General features: G+C 44.7%; 1 protein-coding gene across 5 annotated transcripts in view; it reads right to left on the bottom strand.

Annotated features, from left to right (window-relative positions):
- Positions 1 to 14590, bottom strand: part of YES1 (YES proto-oncogene 1, Src family tyrosine kinase) — a 1102642-nt gene that overhangs the window by 439570 nt on the left and 648482 nt on the right. For all 5 annotated transcript variants that reach the window (XM_069620865.1, XM_069620866.1, XM_069620868.1 and 2 more), the window contains one exon: positions 12232 to 12411. In XM_069620865.1, coding sequence (XP_069476966.1) covers positions 12232 to 12411 — 180 coding nt within the window. The remainder of the gene's footprint in view (positions 1 to 12231; positions 12412 to 14590) is intronic.

Below are 14590 nucleotides of genomic sequence, written 5' to 3'. Positions count from 1 at the left end.
TTAGGCACCCTGGACTGAGTTACCTTGGTAACTCAAGTCGCACTCCGTCCTGATTGGCCCAAGTGGTGAGCCGCCCGGCTCACCACTTAGCATGTTTGAGTGACAGCTAGGCTGGGTGAATGGGGGTTTGCTGCATAAAAGCAGGGCTTTGGGGACTGGGACTTCAGAAGTCGCCACAGGACCAAGAATCCGACGAGGGAAGAGCTGAGCCGACCTGCTTCGACGACACCACCCGGTGGAGCCCTGCTGAACCGTCTCACCACTTTTTCCCGACGACCGAGGAGAACTCTTAACGGAGTGGCTCCTTCCCTTGACTGGTGGGGACAACCAGTTTTCGCCTTCTTTCCGTTCTTTGAGGTATCTCGTGGCCGCCTTGCCTGTGCCAAGCACCCCGGCAACCGGAATACCCCACTTTACCCCCATACCGCGAAAGTCGGTACCAACCCTTTAACCGGAGGACTCCGCGGCTGGTTTCTTCCCGGGCAGTGCAACGACCCTCTTCTTCTGCTCTTCAGCGAGAACTTCTTCTCCCCTGACCGACGTCGAGCCCTGCTGCCACTGCCTGGAACAACTGCCACCGCTGGAGGATCCTTTCCGCTTAAGGTACTGTGTTCCGCCTGGCTTCCCTTGCTACCGACTGTACGGGGTAGATTTAGTCCCCGGCTTTCGAACCTGGGAGTGCCTGGGACACTTTGGCTAAACTTTCTGAGCCACTCTAAACTCTTTTTGACTCTTTGCAAGACTTTGAATCTCTAACTAACAGTGTGATCTTGGGCACATTTTCGCTCCGGCTACTCTAAGAGTGGGCCCTGCCTAGTGACTTTTGCTCACCTGTGACTTTATTCTTCTTTAAGCCTATTGCAAGTGTTCTGGACCTTAGAGTGGTGTGTCTAACCTATTTCTGCTTTTTCTCTCCCTTTCTTGGAAACTACTAGAGTGTCATCTAACGTTAAGCACTCACCTCTGTTTTAATTAAGTGGTGTTAACCTAGAGTTGTCTAGATAGGAGAAAGGATTGAATTTACTTTCAGTATAACTGTGTTGAAGTGCTTTTACTATATTTTTGCTAGAGTGTTTTTAACTTATGTGTATTTTAAATAAATAACTATATACTTTTGAAACCAAGCTCTGGTCAGTGTTTGCTTGTGCTATTGTGTTTTGGTACATATTGTGTATACTTTACATACTGCCTAACTCTTCTTGAGAGAAGTCTGACTGCTCAGCCACAGCTACCAGGTAAATCTGGGTGGTACAGACTGCTACCAAAGGGGTTTACTGCTCTACCTGTAGTCTTAAATCTTTTGCAGTGTTCCCCAAGGGAACTGCACAGGTTTCTGCCTAACACCCATGAACCAAAGAGATCGGGTTCAGATCTCAACGTGATGGACCTGTTGCAGATGTTCGCACCATCAGGTTTGGGCAGATCACTATTCTGGTGCACACTGTCATGATTGTTCCTGGCAGAGTGTGACTCAGTGGCAGGTAATGCCCAAGTCTGGTGACAGAGGCACAAGAGAAGGAGAGCTCCCAGTGGGTTCACTTGTACAGAGGGCCTGGGGGTTTATGATGGATGACATGAACCAGTGCACCATCCAGCTACTCATAAGTGTAATCAATCGAACTGTCTGTTTACCAGGATACACCATCATTGCACAGTTCCATCTGATTGCTTCTATAACCCCAGCAAGTGGTGCCACCAGCCCATTCAGGACGGAGTTAGATCTGAAGACTCAATTTAGGAGATTAACCGAGCTAAGAGAAGAACTGAGGGAACAGCTTGCTCATTAAAGCAAGGTTTACACCACCAGTCCCTGGGAAATTGGCAAGCCCCACAGAGTGGAACACCGGACCTGTGTGAGCAATGAGACACCCTTCAAAGAGCAATCACAACGCTCCCAGGACATGAAAGATGTATGTTGACACTTGAAATCTTCTGCAGAAAGGGAACCAAGAGCCCCTAGGCTTTATCGTCAACTGAGTACCTTCAGAAAAATGCAAACTGTCTGATGGTCCGACTTCTAGCTCCTCCTCTAACCTCTGCACTTACAAATGTACCTGCACCTTCTCCAGTGCTCTCAACACTCACTCTCTGCGCCCCACCTCCTCTTGCACTTTCAGCTCTCGGATCCTCCACCGTCTGCTTTCAACTCAACCTCCTCCTGCACCTTCAGCTCTTCTTCCACTGCTGCATCGCTAGCTCACTTTGCTCATCTGCCTATCCCCCACCTTGCCACTGTGCTGCATCAAACACCTACACCAGCCACTTGCCTGCCCGGGCTTTTATATAGTGCTCTTTTCTTCCCTTGAGTTGGGCTTCATTTCAAAGCTGGAAGTCATGCCTCATAATTTGCTTGCTCAGGAACTGGCTATTCCACAAACCACCTACAAGATCTGGTATAATTGCATGAAATCATGATCTTCTACGAAACAGACAGACCTTGTCTGGCAACTTTGAATTGTCAGTCTCACACGTGCCCGGCAGTGCACATGCAGAAGTCCCTATCAGTGGCCTGCCAGAGCATTGTTTCCTCTGCCTCCTGCCAAATCGCTACCTCTGAGACGGGGGACTTCATTCATACAGGTGGGGGATATCAGGAGATTTGTTATATATATGGATTCTGAGTGAACTCTGGACCATTGTGTTAGCCGGGCTCGCCACTCTTGTCTCTGTAGATGCAATTTGATTGTAAAGGCTCAGCAGAAGTGTACTTAAAATGGCAGTCTCCTGATCTGGCCCTGCAAGATTATGTTGGGCATGAAGGGAATGTATTTGTATAGCAATTATTAATTTGTAAGGTGCTTTTGCAAAGCTAAAAATTAGACGAAAAACCACAAATGACAGGATTTGCAAATAAAAATAACTGAAAATACACTTTGGGCGGTAATAAGTAGTTTTCCAGGTGGGAGGGAAAGAGTGCGAATGTGGGAGAAGTACAAATTAAAAGTGGTAACGCGTTCCATTGCTTAGGAGCAAACAAAAAGAATGAACACAAGACTGGGCACAGGGAGATTTAGGAACAAGGTGGAATTGGGATTGAGAATGTAAAGTATGTGAGGTGGAAGAAAGACACTAGATAAGAAAGATAAGAAGCAGCTAACGCATGAAAACACTTCAAGATGACAGAAACTAAGTGAAAAATGAGATAGGATTCAAAAGAGCCAGTAAAAAGAATGGGGAGGGGATAAAACAAGTGCAAGGAGAAATAAAAATGTAGGAATGGCAGAGTTAAAGAGCAAGCAAAGAGGAACACGTCGATAAGCAGGGAGTCCAACTGGTAAAACAGGAGAGTGATCTAGCTGGAGTAGTACACGAGTAGAAATAAGTAGATTAGCAGCATGAAGAGAGAGGGGAAGGAGCAAATTTTGCAAATGGGATCCTCCCTATGTCAACCCATCAGGTTGTGGATGGTGGGGCCCAACCCTCTGAGTCACCCACACAAATCCCTACTTCCCCCGCACCTCCCCAAGACCCCCACAACCTTCCCCTCCCATTGGGCCAAGCAAAAGACATGTAGGCTGGAGGTATCTTGTTTTTTCAAAGCAGAGGGAAAAAGGCTACAGAGGTCTCACAGAAGTTGAGGAATATGCAGAGTAACAAAATGGAGCACTTCTCGGAGGCACAGAAGTGGGTTTGCTGAGTGCTAAGGAGTGCTTCACTAGGGCCATTTACCATTAGAGAATTGGATTGGAGAAGTTCAGGAATTACTACAAAATTGTGAATCTTAGTCTTGGATCTGTCAGTCATGATGAAGAATTAATTTTGAAAGACTTCATGTCAGACTTCATCACTGATAGAATAGTAGTTGGGACATACCTGAATGCATCGAAACATATTCAGGCTGGCTATATGCAGAATGAGGGATGTGAGTGGGTAAGAATGGAAAGAACACCAATAAAAGAGGAGGGGTGTTCCTGAAGGGCAAAAGAGGTAGATTTCCTGTATGGCTCAGCAGGCAAAGCAAAGAAGAAAAGAGCCATAGATAATTCCGTAGTTCTTGTCCAATTCAAAGATGCATGCTTAAGTGTGGTACCCAACCAAGTAATTAGGCCAGTCCGGAGAAGAGACCTCCCATTTTGCGATGGTTGATGCATCGAAAATCCTCCTGCCAGTTTTATCCCTATCCTAGCCCTGGTGAAACCTACTTCCCCAGCAAATCTTGTCCAGCGAACATGATAAATTGGTCTAGTGACGTGTGAAACCCTCCAGGTTAATTTCTGTGCTCCATGGGTTCCAAGTCAGTTGGAGTGTGACAGCAGAGAGGCTGGCTTTTGATATAAGGTTCTTACCTGACATACAGCTGTCGTATGGCATTCTTAAAAACGCTGTTGCCAAAAATGGCATGTGAAGAATTGGGGGCTGGTGATTTAGCCTCCAATGATCCATGTTAGGGAGAGCTTTAACTGCATTGCTATAAACTAGTTAGACGTTACTTACTGCTGCACTCCTCTCGATAGAGGTTCTGAAGAAGTGCATGCCCACAAGGGGCTATCATCTACGGTTTCAAAGGATTACGTGGAAAAGTGCTGAAATGTTTTAACTGCTGAAAAAAGAATACAACTGAACTATTTAAACATGCCTAAAAAGCCTTGTCACCAAAAAACGAATATTTCATATCCAAGTATCATCAAGTGGAAGCAAAGTTATGCAATTAAAGATTGATGTGACAATACTCTATAGCCCCTCCCCCTTTCCCCCACCCCGAGGGATGGCAAAAGATGAAGTCTACAAGTTAAAAGTGGCTGTGCTATTAACACACTATGCAGAATGGGAAGGTGGCTGCTAGAAAGATGGGTAGCTGTAAAAAGAGCACATTTCCTACAGCTTAAGATTCCTTAAAAGGATAATTCCTGAAGGCAACATGGCAACCTCTTGGCAATGCAGTTATGCTTTTTCAGTCACTGCCTCATTGAGTTTTTTTTGTACTTGCTATTTTTAACTACCACAATTGGAAGTAAACTGCTTTACTCTACGAACCTGCAGTGCAACTAATTGCCATTTTCTACTAAAGGTGATCATTTACCATAAAAGACTCGGTCACGGAAGTAACCCATTATTGACAGTGTGCTATTTCTGTGCCAATAAGGAATATTTGAAATATTTATACGTAATGCAAACAAAAGCACGAGTTTCAGGTAAAAGGCGTCATAAAGAACTACGCATTTATCACCTTATTAAAATCAGAGGCACTAGTTTACACCAAGTAGGCCCGAGCAGGAAAACATCTCAGCGTGATTAATTTGATATTTGATATAAGAGTAGGCACCTTGCTAGCTGCCCATACTGTTGTCACTCTCCAGGAAACCTGGTTTATATAATGTACTGCCCTGGATGGGTTTCAGATTGCACATCAGCCTGCGCAGAAGGGTTAGTTGGGTATGTCTTTTGGTGGTGAACTTATGGTTCTTTAGTAACATGCATGCAATGGATGCGGTTCACAGAATAACTGAGTCCAAATAATCGAACCAACCCAGGAAGATGTCAAAGGTTGCGTTAGCAATTATCTAAAACAGGGGGTTTACAACAGACATCAAGGGACGCTCGCTCAGCTCTCAACATTTTTCTCATAAAACATACACTTTATACTAAAAATGCACCACAAGTGACGTCATACTACGTGGCAAATAAGAAAAACCTATTAGTGATTATAATTGGTTCAAGGGAAACAACTGAGTATACTTTCTATAAGGACTAAGATTGTGATTGGCTGTCTACTGTCAGGTGGACAACTTATGCCTACCTCTAAAACAGGTAATCTTCAACACTATGAAATACACGGTTTGTCATTGGCTCTCAAATTATAAGGTCCTCCATTTTACGGCCCTCTACAGTTGGTTGCCACGCTCGTGCCATGCCTGGAACATTTGGTTCACTTAGCAGCACAAGCTCATACCCAGGTGCCAGGAGGTGGACTTGACTTTACCTCCCCACCCAATTAGCCCAACATCTTGCATCACCCATGCATCTGTCCAATTATTGAACAGTTGCATTTCTGCAGCACTTCGCAAACGTGCAATCTTTTCCGCATTTGAAAGTTTACTCTATTCTTAACTTCATCATCAGTTTCTGTAAGGTCCATGCATTTTCTTCAGCCAGTATTCTCAGTGTGTCAGTCTCTTCTCTTGTAACGTTGCTAGCTTCTCTTTCACTATTTTTCCATATTCCTTCAGGGAGTTCCTCCCTCCGACTTATCTCTTCGGGGATACATTCGATAGGGTTTTCTCAGTGGATACCTTTTTTCGAATACTCGCTGCGGTATTGGCACAACTGCTGGTGTCAAACATGGCACAGTTCAGACTTTCAACATATAGGAGGTAGGGGGTGTGTGATTTCCTGCAGAGGCATGCAGCTGCTCCTCTACATTCCCCCATCTGGTCGAGTCCTCGACCACCTCTTCAATGGTTTCCACATCTTGATATTTTCTTTTGAAGAAGTACTTCTTTGGAGTCCAACTCTACATCACCCCCTCAGGGTACAGGCTGATTTAACATGCTCATCTACACTCCAGGTCAGGTAGTAGCACTGTCCACTTGGATTAGAATAGACCCATAGTCCCACGTACTTCTTAAAATTCTTTGGATACAGGAACTTTGTTCCCTCTGGTTCTACAATGCTGGCCTCTATGTATTTTCTGACATCCTTATCCACCAATTTCTTGGGTCCAGAGCCTGATTAGACATCAATCATGATCTTCATTCCTACTGCTTTCTTTGCTATCTTCTTGCATTGGGCAATTATGATCCTGATCACACAGAATCCAAAACATCACCATGACCAATATTGCTCCAAGGATCTTGAAACTCGCCAGGCACTCAGTAAGCCAACAAAGCGTCTTCCTTTTTGGCCCGGCTCATGTAAAACGACAAAACCATCCACAATCGGGGGGAATCTAACAAAAGTTTCTTGCAGACAAATAAGGTCTGCCTCATCCCAAAACTAACAGTTAACAAAGATGATGAAACCTTTGCGTGTTCCATGAGAGCAAACGAGTGGCCACATTTCAATTGAAACCCTTTAGCCCACGTTTATGCTCTTCAAGGGAATTAATTGCGTGAGTTGTGGACGGTGTCTCCGACCGCTGCTCCGTTGATGAAGAGGAACATTTGAAGTCTAACTTTTTTTCAGCAGATCTTCCTTTTGCAGGCTTTTGGAAAACATTTCGGACCACAGAATTTATTTTTCACTCATTCTTTGCCTTGGGGGCTGGAGACACTGACCCGTCCACTGACGAAGCTCTCCTCTTTGGAGCTTGCTGCTCAGAGTGCCGGGTGGAAGCTGAAGGCGCAGTTTGTTTTAGGATTCTTCGTCAGAAGACATTTGCCTGCTTTCTAGATGTAGCAGGAGCGTCCTATGTCTGTCCTCCAGAGTTTTCCTGAAGGGTCGATAAATTTTGCAGGACTGAATTTCGTGGGGGTACAGGCAATAAATGCACAATTTGTGAGGGTCTCTAATGAAGATTACCCTTTTGCCACATTTGCTGCAGTCCCTGAAGAGGGAGGTCTTCTCCTTGGCAGCCTGCATTTCAGTCTCTGCCATGAGTGGAGAGTCAGGCAGACCAACACTTGACGCTTTAGGACAAAAGAAAGAGTGACCTAAACTCACGAACACTAAGCCAGTGAAGGCACAGTCCCAATGAAGGGAAAACAGTACTTTAAGTAGAGAAAAATATGATTTTAAGTGGTAAAATATTAACAAAGCTCAGAGAGCTGAAGAGGATTCCCCTGTTCAGTAAGACCACTGAAAAATCTGAAGATGGCTGGCTGGGGTGGAGCTTAAGCCCTGCCACCTCATTGGCTAGGGTCTAAAAGGACCAGAGGAGGTGGAGGGACTACACAAGTGAGAGGCTGCAAGGCCCTGTGGGGCTGGGTGTGTAGCATTTCCCTAAGGGAACATTTTAATATAGTTTATAATTATTTAAATTACTGAGGATTCCCAGTCTGACGGTGGGGAATATTGAAGCATGTGGATCTATGAAAGATTCAATGCTGGAGAAGATCGAAGATCCGCTCCTGCAAGTCAGAAGAAAATGTTGTGGAATGTACACCCACGCCGTCCTTCTCATCTCAACCCCCAGACCGAGGACTCCATGAGGTCCTGCACAACAGCCCGGGCATCCGCCAGACTGGCCTTAAAGGAGGCCTGCCTTTCCAGGGGGAGGTCAGGCAGAAACACCCCAAGCTCCTGCCACAGCTTCTGGTTAGCTGCAGCCAAAAGGGCTTGGTTTTCATAGGGGTGTATTAATCATGCCCAATGTGTTTCGAGATCACATCTCACTTCTTCAGGGGCTGTATTCAAGACCAATTCTAAAGAAATGTAAATAATGCACATTCAGTGGAATATTCCCAGTCAACAAATTACAGCAACCCATGCTGACAGTCCAGTCCTTTATCTGATCAACACTCTAATAGTAGAAGGAACTTCATGTCAAGTATTCTTCCGATATTCAATGTTCAGAAATTCCATGAGTACATTACTCTCCTCTAGACCTTTTATAACTTCCGGTCTAGTATATCCACTTGATCCATCCGTTAGGTTGATCCATAGTCCATACTACCTCATGTTTATAATCTCATGGTTAGATCTAATTCAAAGAATATTCGCATAGCACCATGCTCCAAGTACAATCCCATGGCCTAAATAGAATGTGTTCTGTCACTTCTGAAAGATTGTTCAAAGAGCTAAATTAGGCTCAACTCACTACAGGTGTGGTATTTCCAGATTTGGAACAGCAAAATCTTGTGTAGGCAAGTGTCCCCCATGTTCACAAGAAGTTGTAAAATCTACAATTAAATTAAAAAATACAACAATTATTGACTAAAAAAATGTATACCATGTTATGTAAATGCAGAATCCATAGCACAACCGTGTAAATCAAAAGGTAAGTGATCAGGTTAATAAACCTTTACTCACCATAGGAATAGGTATTTAGGCCCAGGATAACTCCAGCAGGTTTTTTAAAAAGCCAGCTCGTCCCCCATTGTGGCCCAACCCTGTAAAAAACATGATTTGTTTTGAAAACTTATTTTCAAGACGTTGTTATGAAAGATTGTTTTCTTATTCCTTGTTCTGAGAAGTGTCGTAAAATATCAAATATTGTCCAAAAAGTTTTGGCTCTTACTTGAGCCCAAAAAAGTGTGTGAGGGACGGGAGTTCCCAATTTGGGAACTGTTAGCTTGTTCTGCTTCAGACTTTCAACACCTGTGCCAGGGTTGACTTTTCTACCCCGCACCTGTAACTTGATTACATACAGTTATTCACATGTTTTAACCATATAATTCGGTACATCACAAGGAGTGCATTGGGTAACGAGTATGAGGTACTGAAACATGGCCCAACCAAACGGGTTCCCCTACTTTAGTTATTAGGGGGGCTGACCAGGTTTCAAAAGTGAAAATTCTGTGCTCTAGAAACTTGCACCACAGACCAAGAAGGCTAGTTGAATGTGTCTCATTAAGGAAACGTCTCATGGAACTGCCATGATTAGATCCTGGGGGACATTTTGGAAGCAAACGGTTGTAGAAGTGATTTCACCGGAAAACATGTTTCTTAGTATTAATTAACCAGGTTTCATGGATGAGGTGTAATAAGAATGATGATATCTTGACTCAATGAGATGCAAAAGACCTAGAAAATGACCATTTTAAGAAAGAGGTTATTTTATTTATTTAGAAGAAAGTTATCCATCTTTCAAAGTGGCCAGCCTATCCACCAATTTACACCCCCAAAATAAAAAAAAATAAAAAGAAGGGTAAGGAACTCTGGCTACTTTAAAAATAACAAAAAGCGGGTAAAATCTGTGATTAATTTATGAATGCATTGCTTAACGGGGAATGCTAAATTCTGTCCCTTTTCTTCTCACTCCTGCTTCCAGTCAGCCTGCTAGCGATGCAGCCACGTTTCCCCCTCCCCACCATCTACATCCCCAGTTCCAGAGTAAGGCCTTGCTTTATTATGGACGCACAACCATAGCTATTACAACTGCATATCTAATTAGTTATCAGGAAAAGTATGCATGCTAGAGGATCCTGAAATGTCTTAGAATATGATCGGATGCCAAAATAAAACAATTAACTTGTGAAGAGATTGTCCAACCACTTATTGGATCTTCTGTTCGCGAGCAGAAGCAGTAGGCATATTTGGAATACATTGAACTTTGTGTTTAGAAACCAAATGCACATCACATTCAGGACAAGGACTGGCCCATAGTACAATAGGGCAATGCCTGAAGCAGGGGAAAACTATACAAGTAGCAAGCTACTAGCCTGCCATAAAATTCACTCGCCACATCAATTTTATACATACTCGAAGCACACCTTTTTTTACTCGCCAAGTGTCAAACCTCACTAGCCAATGGCTAGTGCAAATTTTGCCCCGGCCGAAGTTTCGGCCTGGGTCACTGTGGCCCGCTTTACTGGGCCAATGTCTTGTCTTAGTACATTTTGCAGCTGGTATTTTTAAATAATACCACCAGACCAACGCTTTTAAAAAAGCAGAATGTGCCACAAATATTCGAGATACGACTCAGTTTGTCATAAAAATCATGATTTGTGATCATGAATGTGGAGCACGATTTCTTGGTGCCCGGGGATTTTTTTACCCAGTCGGACCCTGACCCCATCTTTCAAGGTAGACGGAACACGTTCACTGAACCGGTTACAGGTTGCCATTATACTTTTCGTTTTGTACAAATACATCGACCACGCTGACCCCTTGATTAGACAACAGAGCGCAGGCCTACAGTTGGCCCGTATATCTGCAAATGGGATACCTTTCTGCCAGTGAGGGCAATACATTTGCTATAACATTTGAAGCAAGCACCTTCTGCAGCTTTACTAGAAGCACGGTATGGTGTGCACTGAAAATATAACCCATATAATGGGCAAAGGCAAGGTCACACAACTACATCAGGGCTAACACGGCATGCTGTGATCTAGATGGTCACGCCCCGGATCATCTTTAACTAAACTAAGACTTCTTGCATTTATGTCAAGAATCACTGAAGCACCCAGGATACAACAATGATTATTGAAATCGACACGGTACAGAAAATGTGCACACACTATCCGATGACAGGGGCAGAAGGAAAAAAAGTTTGAAAAGCAGCAAAGAAAAGTGACCATGATGTATTGTTATAAACAACTGGAGCTACAGAAATGCAGAATACATCCTCTTCGTGTTGATGTGTGGGTTATTGCAAGAGTGCAAATCTCTTTGTCCCCTTAGCACCAAGTTGTGCAGCATCAGAGAATTTCTGCTAAAAGATGCACACAGTGAGGACCAAATTTGAAAACTACATTTTCTTGAATGTTTGAAGGAAAGGGATAACAAGCAGAAATCGAGGTAGGCCTATAATTTTGAGCATCGTTGGAATCGACTTACATACTGAGTGACAAAAAGTTCCACTGGCTAAACTTGACTCAGGTAAGTGGATGACAGGTGTGGGTAAAAACACCAGGAGGCAGAAGTGGGACTAGAAGCAACAGGAAATAATTACGCAGTTCAGGGGTACAGTCATAACCTTATTTTTAGATGAAGTACCTGACAGGTGAGGTTCAGGGGGGTCACATGACAAGTGCAAATGGGTGTGATGGGTCAGTAAGGGAAATTCAGGTGTGGAACTGCTGCAGTGGAAAAGTCTCAAGGAGTGACATTTTCAGACATTCCTTTTGAAAACCGATGTTAAGAACGATCAAAGTTCGACTAGTATACAGATTTGTGGAGGGAGGATATGCTAAAGCACTCCACTCATGATTTATCTAACACATGGGGCCCCCTTGCCATAGAAAGTCAATCAACTGAAGGGGTTCTGTAGGGAAAACCTTAATTAGTAGAAATAAAACGCAGTCAAACATTTTTTCATTAAACTGTAAAGGTGCAAAACACATGCTGGGTCATTAAGAGTTTTGGAGATTTACAGTTACCGCTGTCGTACCACTTCGGAACTGAAGGTAAATCCTCCATATTCTGAGGTGGTGTTATTCCCCATTTTGGAGTCCCATAGGACGCCATTGGGGTTTGGTGAAATTACCGCCAGTGGTAATTTCGTAGGTGGTAAATCCAACATTTCTGGAGGTGGACTAGCAGCAATACCTCCATTGAAATTTAGCAGTGTGGTAAAACTGTCAGTAATTCCCTTCCCGCCACTTTGTTACCGCACAACCAAACTCGGAATGACCACCATGATCCTTTATACATAACCAATTTTAGACAAGCACCATGGTTATAGGAACACACCTTTTACCATAAATTCGGTGACAATGTAGATTGGCTCCTCTGAAACGACTGCATAGAGTGGAACAAGTTTGTCGTGTCTCAGTTTCTTCATGATCTGTGCTTCCTGCAAGAAGGCTTCTGGCATCATCGTTCCAGGCTTCAGTGTTTTGATCGCTACTTTTGTGGTTCCGTTCCAAGTTCCTAGATTAAAAAAAAAAAAAAAAACAATGCTATTTCACATTATATGAGGATTTTGAGCCTTGAATCATATGTCTGAAGGGGCTTTCCTAGCTGCCGAGATTTTATTTTCCTGGAGACAAGTTGCACAGTATACAAAATACGATTAGATGTCATCTTAGCAACGTCCCCTCATTTGATCAAAGTATCCCCAAATAGCTAAAGGTCTAAATAGATCACACAATTACGTATTTGTAACTGAAATGTTTTGGATTGAATTATAAAACATCTTTCTATCAGCACAAAACATTAATATGAGCAATCCACAATATCCCTTATTATGGCCCAATGTAATCACTGCGCTGTGTGCTGAATTCCCTCCGAAAGGCTTACCGGGTTTGGGATTAAAATTCCTTATTTGCCATTGAAAACATCTCTCAAATGGTTGGCACCAAGAACAGTTTGTTCTCATCAAGATCTTGATCAGATACCAAAACGTAACATACAGCTATAAAACATGTGATTAATTTGTGCGTCCTTCAAAACTCTTGTTCCCTCACATTTTCACATAAAACATCTATTCTGGAAGTTAACTCCTAAGCGGCTGCTCCGTCCCCGTAGAACCTCCCAGTTCCTGCGGCAACTCTCCCAGAAAAGCTGCAGAGCGACTGTAGCCTCTTGAAGTCGGATCCCATCTCGCATCCTCTGATGGGCACCGGCGTGCCTCGTTGCTTAAGGGGACCCCGACAGCTGGGAACTGCTTCTCAGACCACATCCGGGACCGCCACTCCGCTAGACGGCCATCTCGTTCTGGGGCGCCCCGTCCTAAATGCATAGTCCGGCATTAATTCTCCTGCCGGGGCCATTTCATGGTGAGATCGTCGCACGCATATTCTAGACCAGGAGAGACTCTTCGCCCCTGCCACCACATAAAGGTTCGAACCCTGGTTTCTGAACATTTCGAACACCAGGGCTCATCACTGCTGGATCTCCTTTACCACCGAGGCCCATGGCCTATCCTGCTCCCTAATGCTCAGAGAGGGCCCATATCTGCCTGACTACCAGTTCCAGCGGGCCTCGTGGCCTAAGCCCACTCAAGTCACTCATCACACCGGCTGGGCGGCTGCTTCCAATGCTGCTGGTATGGACTCTCTGACCTGACTGGGGTGTATCCTTGGGCCTTAAACAGTGGGGGTCCACCGCCTATTGAAGCATATGACACTACTGGGTCACCATCGGACATAATCAGCCACCCCCCCACGCCTGCCTCGCCCAGGAGGGTCTCCGGCCTGCGACAGGAAAGGCACTACACCCAGTGGGCAGCGGTTGATTGAAGAGGGGGTGCGGACACCCACCTCTACTGACTTGAAACTCACCTTTGGGTACCCACTCTAGAGGAGCCAAGAGAGGTGCCTAATGTCTCCCTCCATCGCTCCCGCTCACCATATTCTCAAGGGAGTACAGCGGGACAGCCCAAGTTCTAGCAGTTCTATAGTGCTAAACACCTTAAATCTTAGAAGAGTGCTGACATTACCACCATGCTGCTCCTGCCTGACAAGGGAAAGAACCCGGCATCACCAAAATCCCCGTTAGATTCCTCCTCAGAAGCAGATACTCAGTTGGCAAGGGAGCCATTCAAGCTTTCATGCTGGACATTAAATCTGAATTTCGATCCTGCATGGCGGAACTCACCACCAAAATGGAACAAACGGAGCAGAGGGTCGTAGAGGTGAAACAGAGGGTGGGGGAAGTGGAAGACTTGACCCAAGTACATTCGGCTGCGCTTCTGGAGTTACAGCGCACACTTCAATATCTACTCAATAGAAATGAGATCCTGGAGCACAAACAAGAGGATTTGGAAAACAGAGCGCGACTAAACATTCTACGAATTCGGGGGGTTCCCTCCAATACGTGGGCGATCTTTTCCAATCCCTTCTGCCACACCTGGATAAATCCCAACTCATGCTAGACCGTACCCATAGACTCCGATCCCCGCAGGTGGTGGACTCTGACTCCCCCAGATGTGTTACGCTCGACCTGGGTCCCACAGAGGCGTCGATCTGGACTGGACTGCTGCGGTCTCCACCAATGTGACACGTAGGGCCGAGATGATGGACTGGACTGGCCCACCTAGCTTTGTTTGCTTGGCCCGTAGGAATATTCTTCTGCAAGTGGAGAAAGGGAATTAACCACCCGTGGAGTT

This window comes from Ambystoma mexicanum, chromosome 5q, assembly GCF_040938575.1.
Source record: "Ambystoma mexicanum isolate Mex_15411 chromosome 5q, UKY_AmexF1_1, whole genome shotgun sequence".
In the NCBI taxonomy this organism is placed as follows: domain Eukaryota; kingdom Metazoa; phylum Chordata; class Amphibia; order Caudata; family Ambystomatidae; genus Ambystoma; species Ambystoma mexicanum.
Note: the sequence above shows the minus strand (reverse complement) of the source record. Positions and strands in the feature narration are given on the sequence as shown.